The sequence below is a fragment of the Engraulis encrasicolus genome, chromosome 1, assembly GCF_034702125.1.
Source record: "Engraulis encrasicolus isolate BLACKSEA-1 chromosome 1, IST_EnEncr_1.0, whole genome shotgun sequence".
Taxonomy (NCBI): Eukaryota; Metazoa; Chordata; class Actinopteri; order Clupeiformes; family Engraulidae; genus Engraulis; species Engraulis encrasicolus.
In genome coordinates, this window is record NC_085857.1 from 35,270,805 (window position 1) to 35,278,184 (window position 7,380).

The following is a 7,380-nucleotide window of genomic DNA, read 5'->3' on the forward strand; positions in this document are numbered from 1 at the left end:
AATTTATTCATGATCGAGCCAATGACAGAGATCCTTTTCAGGAACAAAAGAAAAAAAAAACTTATGGCAGACTTCATTGAGACGTTTCACTTGTGTGTCATCACTTCATCACTTGTCAAGTCCTCGGTCACCCTCCCAGACCATTACCAAATAACATACTCTCCCCCCTCTCTGCTCACAGTGCCTATGCTATGACCATGGTAATGGTAGTAGTGACTCTTGCATCTTCTCCCTGTCATCCCCAGTGTTGCCAGATGTGTCTGATCAAATCCTGCCCAAACGGTTCTCAAAAACCGCCAAAATATGCTACATTCCGCCCAATTTCAACAAATTGCATTGATTTCTATGGACACAAAACTGCAGAAAAAAAGAACGGCCAATTGGCCAATTTTTCCCATTTTTACCCGCAGACGGCCATCCCAAGTAGCCCATTTGGGCGGGTAACCGCCCAATCTGGCAACACTGGTCATCCCCCACACCGAACACGAACATCAAACAAACTCCCCTCCTGGTGGTGGCGCTGTGTTCCCCCTATGTCAGCCCGCTCTACCGGGACTCCTCCTTCTCCAGCAGGCCGCGGTAGACGGCGATCTCCTGCTCCAGCCGGCTCTTGATGTCCAGCAGCATGCGGTACTCCTGGCCCTGCTGCTCGATGCTGGCCCGCACCCGCTGCAGCTCCCCCTCCAGGCTGTCGATCTGGCTCTGGTAGCCCGCCAGCATGGCGCTGTAGCGTGCCTCCGTGTCGCGCAGTGTGTTCTCCATTGCCCCTTTCTGCAAAGGGAGGGAGGAGGGGGAGGAGGAGATGGAACAAGAGTAGAGTGAGGTGAGTTTAGTTTACAGCCTGGTTCTCAACAAACACTGCCCCTGAACTCATCATACTCATGAACTCGTATGGAGCAAAAATGGAGAGATAGAAGAAAAACAATGCCGTAAAAAGGGGTCAGCACAGATTAACAAATAAGAATGTGGTGAGGTGAATTTGGATGCAGAATATGCAGGAAATACTTTAAAACAAGAACATCCGGGAGGTGCATTTGGATACAGATGGAACATTCTGGAAAGTTCTGAGTTTTTCCTCAAAGACAAGAACAAAAAGTTTTTCAAATTGTTTCTAATGTTGCAAAAAAAAATCTCCAGTGCTATTTTCTGCAGATGGAATAGATGGCGGAAGAAAAGCCAACAGCCGGAAGAGGGTAGTGTGAAATCCTCAGGTTTGATACAATCCATACATGTGGAAGTGTCTGGAATAGTGTTTCAGGAGTTTAGAGGCCAATCCTACTGCTACAGTGTTCTCAATTGCTACTGCTCACAGGAATAAAAAAAAAAAACATAATAGGGTGGATTGGTGATGTTCAGGTTTGATACACGAGGAACAGTCCGCAAATGTTGGCAGAAATAACAAGAGGTAGTTGGTTGGGTGACATTGTTTCTTACGTCATAGTATCCTTCATCGTGGCTTTATACAGAACAGAAAAGTATTTCACCACAAAGTAAAATTCATTCAGTGTGTGATATCTGCCCTCTCAACAGCATCACAGTGAAGCCAGACCTCTGCTAGACACGTAAAATGGCCTCATCTGCCATGTTGCTGTGGCACAATTAAGTTGTGTGTGGTACACTTTTATGGTCGCAATTTGGTTTTCTTTCTGCATTGAGATAATAGCTGTCCATTTGTATAAAGCTACTGCTGTGTTCATTTTCTGTCTGCCACCTTACATAATCCACTGCTCTCTCTGTCTGCCTGTTAAACGCCCCATAATGGTCAAAAATAATCATGTCTTGAAGAGAGGGAAAAACACTTGGTAATTCCTTCGCAAAAATGTTCTCTACAGCAGAGCTTACATAAGAGGGTTGGAACTACGTCACCTCAACACCACACTGTCTATATGCACAGAGAGGGGTGAAAGTGGTGAGCAAATGAGTGAGTATTCTGAGTCAGGGCCGCTGACAGCTTTTGCTGGGCCCAGGACAAAGTAATCTGAAAGGGCCCCCAACCCAATCCATACAACCTAAAGGGAACACAATTCTGGGCTCCCTATCTCCCTGGGCCCTGGACAACATACCCGGCCTGTTCTGAGTAACTCTGCGTTTCAGGTCTAAGATATTTGACATGTTTCCTTTCTTCTCTCCCCCCTCTTTCGCTGACAGACCAAGAAAATTCCTTTGCGCTGGCCTCATGGCTCACCTCACTCGGGAAAAAGTGAGAGGATGAGAAACGGCTGCTCCAGCCAGAGAAGAGTCGAGTTTCAGCAAACATGGTAGTGAAGGGGGAAACAGGCTTACAAAACTTGGGGCATTTTAATGAGAGAGAGAGAGAGAGAGAGAGAGAGAGAGAGAGAGAGAGAGAGAGAGAGAGAGAGAGAGACAGAGACAGAGACAGAGACAGAGACAGGACAGAGACAGTGAGACAGAGAAAGCGAGAGCAACAGAGGGATTTGGAGGGCCTGTTGGGTCATTACAATAAACTATACTGTGACCAAATCCAAACCCAAAAAGCCTCAGAAAACAACAACGGGGGAGTTCAGGCGTTGGCTGCATTTTTCATGTACCCCAAAACACTTAAACAATGATCCCAAGTCGAGGGTAAAGTAAACATCAATTTTTAATGGCCGTATATTTCTTGGCAACACCTTGTTGTTTTATTATTCGATCCTATCATCGTTCCCACTGGCATCGTGTGCTGTTGCTTTTGGTGTTATCTAGCACTGCAGCTTTCCCTCTCCACCCCCTTTTCCAGATCCTCTAGCACCCACATCTCTCCCATATCCCCTCCCCTCCCCCTCCCCCTCCCCTGTCCTCTTCCTGCGTACTCACTCTAACCCCTCTACGTACTGCCGAGGGCCCTTACGTAAGTAAGCCGTCTGCTCTGCTTTGTCTTGGCTCCGGCCAACATTTTCCTACCACTTCTTCACATTTTTTTTTATATCGTACTTATGGGCTTCCTCGTTCCACATTCCTGTTTCACCCGGCTCTCGTTCGTATTAATACTAGAGATTGTGCTGTGCTCTATTTCATTATTACATGCATTAGCTACGTTTAATGAATCATCTAAAACGTGCTGACGGCCTGCGAGTCTGTAACCCCCCACCCCAGACTCACCAGGCTTCGCTGGGACTGCAGCTCTATCTCCAGGCCCTGACAGCGTGCATTATGGGGCTACGCCCTGCGAGTCTGTTACCCCCCACTCCAGATTCATAGGGCCATAACCAGACATTTTCAAATACTGCATGCTGCACAACATATTGTACATTAAGAATGCTTCAAAACGTCAGTCAAACTCTTAAGATTGTGTTCCTTAATCACTGCCTTGAGGAGATATGGGGGTGGCGTAGCCGTATACAGACTGAATTTATCATTGTTGATCATATATCGATTTTCATCATCAATAAATGTTACATTATTGAAAAAAAAACACAGAGGACATGACCTCTGTGTCCTCAATTGTAGTTACGGCCATGCAGACTCACCATGCTGTGCTGTGACTGCAGCTCGATCTCCAGGCCCTGGAGCGTGCGCCGCAGGTCGTTGATCTCTGTCTTGGACGCCTGGATGGTCTCTGTGCTGACCGACACTTCCTTGCTCAGGGTGGTGGACTGGTGTTGAGAAGACACACACACACACACACACACACACACACACACACACACACACACACACACACACACACACACACACACACACACACACACACACACGCATACACGTATACACACACACACACACACACACACACACACACACACGCATGCACGTATACACACACACACACACACACACACACACACACACACACACACACACACACACACACACACACACACACACACACACACACACACACACACACACACACACACACACACACACAAAGAGACAAAGAGAAATTAAAGCTCAGGTTATTTTTTCTGTCTAATGCCAGACACAGTGTCGCAACAGCGTTCTTTCTGGCCAATCATTCTTAATCTCACCTTGGATCAATCACCACTGAAGGCTATAACTTATTGCTGTTCACTACGTTGGTTGCAACAGTGGCAAGCCATCAAGCTCTCTGATGACAGAGGATGTTCAAGCTGTGGCATGTTGTTTGAATCATGGCTCTATAATTTAGCAAGAGTGACATAATTGTGATTTGGGTCTACACAGTCTGTAATTATCTTTAATAGAAGGAAACTGGATTCTCCAGCCTTGACATGGATGTGTGGCAAGGTTTTGAGAGTCAAGAAGAACCACTGGGTAATTAACCATCTCAGCATCTTTAATTTATACCATAGTGCCTATAGAAGAGTAATTGTCACTTCTAAGTGAAAGAATACATTAGTAAATCTACGAATGTGCCTGCAGCTGACACACCACTAATATTATACTGTTATTAGCAGTGACAGTGGTAGTAGCAAAGATTTTCTTGGTTCCCTTTCCCCTTCAATTTCCACTCTCTCTGGTATGTACAAAAGTGACCACTATCAAGGCTCTACCAAGACGTTAACATGGTAGTCGCATTACTAGCAGCAGATGATAAGGGGCCCACCTGCATTAATAGTAGTAGCCTATATACTACATGGTAAGGGTAGTAGCAGTAATAAAATTAGTAATAGTAGTGGTATTGGTAGTACACCAGTGATACAAGTAGTAATAGTAGTGGTACTAGCAGTATACTACACTGTAAGGCAGTGTTTCCCAACCAGGGGTACGTGTACCACTAGGGGTACGCGAGCACACAGCAGGGGGTACTTGGAAAAGTGTTATTATTATAACAAATGTATGGAGCAGCCACATCAGGACGGAGAAAATGATATAGAAAATGAATTAGGGGGTACTCATGGCACAACTAAGAGGCTTAGGGGGTACGCAAGACAAAAAAGGTTGGGAAACACTGCTGTAAGGGAACCACCTGCATAGATAGCAGTATACTACATGGTAAGGGTATAGCAGCAGTAATAGAAGTCGTATATTAATGATGGTATCAGCAGTATACTACATTGGTAAGTGGCCCCACCTTCTCGTTGAACCAGGCCTCCTGGTCGCGGCGGTGCTTGTCGATCATGGTCTCGTACTGGCTGCGGATCTCCTCCAGCATGCGGTTCATGTCCTGCTGCGGCGCCGCGTCCACCTCCACGTTGACGTTGTGGGTCATCTGGGAGCGCAGGGCAGCGACTTCCTGTGGAGGGGGAACGGAACGGAGCGGAAGGGGTTAAATACGTTGGGGCTGGTGGTAATGAAGGGGGTCGCAAATGATGATGATGGGTAGACAATATAAATGTTTTATTGCTATCATGATACTGAAACAGTGGGCGAAGTTGTTGTGATGTGTGATGACAGGAAAGCAAAATCATTGGCGAAATGAAAGACAGTGGGCAGAGGGGGAACGGCATGGAAGGGGTTAATTACCGTACGGTAATGAAAGAGGGCACAGGTAATGATGGGTAGAAACAATCTACATGTTTGCTCTACTGTATTGCTGTCATTATACCAAAAACAGTGGGCTAGGTTGTGATGTGTGATGACAGGAAGGCATAATCATTGGCGAAATGAAAGACAAGGGGAAGAGGGGTAGAAATGATCTACATACGTGTATCTAGTGTATCTAGTGTATTACTATCACTATACCAAAATCAGTGGATTCTGTGGTGTATGCATAAGACAGGAAAGGGGTGCCACTGAAAATTATCGGCGAAGTGAAACAGTGATTTTACGTAGATGACTTTCTAGTGTACACCAGTATAAATCCCTGCCTCACTTCCCCACTCTGACTGTGGCCATGGTAGGCCAGCTCGTCCGGCAGTCATGTCATGTCATGTGTTTGAGCGAGCTCGTCAGCTGGATTATTATACGTAATTACTGTATATGTTGCCTCCTAACATCATGTGTGCCTAAGTACAATATCCTAACTTCCCCAAGGGTCATCGTCCTCAAGCCCAACATCTTAATATCCATATATTATGTTTTTGCAGATGTCCTGACAGACCTCCTGGTAGTTCTTCCTGAGGAAGGCGAGCTCCTCAAGTTAATTACTGTATATAAACGGTCAATGCTAGGCTCCTATCATGTGTCCCCAATATCCTAGTATCCTAACTTTCCTATGGGTCATTATGTGTATTTTGTGCAGATATCCAGGTATACAGTACCTCCTGGTGGTTCTTCCTGAGGAAGGCGAGCTCGTCCTGCAGGCCCTCGATCTGCGACTCCAGGTCGGACTTGGTGAGCGTGGTCTGGTCCAGCAGGCGCCTCAGGTTGGCGATGTCCGCCTCCACAGACTGACGCATCATCAGCTCGTGCTCGAACCTGATTGGTGGAGAAGGGGAAGCAGTCGCAAGGAGTCACAATCAGTCAGATAGGTCAATGCTCGATGCTGATTCTGGTGGACAATGCGTTGAGGCAGGGGCCAGAGGCTCTTTCTCAATGCTCAGTGTTCTAGTCTTGCTAGGACATGAAACGGCCAGTGATTGGATACTCTTTGGTGAACTCTGCGGAGTATCCAATCACCAGGCGTTTCACGTCCTGGCGAGACTAGAACACTTGACATTGAGATGGGCCAGAGAGTAGATGTGCACGACCTCAAACCATTGCAGGGAAGTACACGTGTGCAAACTTAATGAGATTGCAGTCTGGCTTCAGGTATGCAGAAAGGATAGGATTAGAAATTCAGGAAATAGAGCGATGAATAATGGTCACTGTAGCACTGTGTCTTGCAGTTTGTTTTAAACTGAAAGAATGGCCTAGGTGGACTCATTCCACAAAGAAAAACACTTTCCTGGGAACAGGTGCCAAAGTGAGAAGTTAAGCAAACAAGAGCCAGGTGCAGTGGGGCCAAATATGGGTAGGGATCTGGACCATGTTGACATGCATTAGATCAGTGATTCTCAAAGTGTGGTCGGGGGACCACTAGTGGTCCACGACAGAGCTCAGGTGGTCCGCGAGGGGATTTCTACTTTTCCAAGACAAGTTAGCAGTATTTGTAATATTTGTAACATTATTACAAAGCTAAACATAGCTGAAATCTCATTTTCACCACAATTAGACAGGCTTGTAAATGTGAATAAAAAGTAAGTGATCTGCATCAAAATTAGCAGTCAAATTAGCACCCGTCAACTGTCAATTAAGTTGACAGGTGGTCCCTGAACACTTTTGGGGGGACAAAGTGGTCCTCGAGCTGAAAAAGTTTGAGAAACACTGCATTAGATTCACAATTGCTGTACTGTATGTAGGCCTACGTACATGTACTGCATATGCAATGGCTGCATAAATACATGGGAAAACATTAAAATATTAAAAAGCAGAAAAATAGAAAAAAATCCACAACTCACTTTGTCTTGAAGTCGTCAGCTGCCAGTTTTGCGTTGTCAATCGACAGCAGGACGTTGGCATTGTCTATGGTGGCATTGT

At 45.9% G+C, this 7,380-nt stretch overlaps 1 protein-coding gene across 1 annotated transcript in view; it reads right to left on the minus strand.

The window, feature by feature from the left end:
* Window positions 1-449: 449 nt before the first annotated feature.
* LOC134450731 (keratin, type I cytoskeletal 13-like) overlaps window positions 450-7,380 on the minus strand; it is an 8,900-nt gene continuing 1,969 nt past the window's right edge. The window contains exons 2-6 of the mRNA XM_063200681.1: window positions 7,302-7,380; window positions 6,123-6,279; window positions 4,994-5,155; window positions 3,468-3,593; window positions 450-771 (exon numbers count right to left, since the gene is read on the minus strand). The exon at window positions 7,302-7,380 is cut by the window's right edge and continues 4 nt beyond it. Coding sequence (XP_063056751.1) covers window positions 547-771; window positions 3,468-3,593; window positions 4,994-5,155; window positions 6,123-6,279; window positions 7,302-7,380 — 749 coding nt within the window. The 3' untranslated portion in view covers window positions 450-546. The remainder of the gene's footprint in view (window positions 772-3,467; window positions 3,594-4,993; window positions 5,156-6,122; window positions 6,280-7,301) is intronic.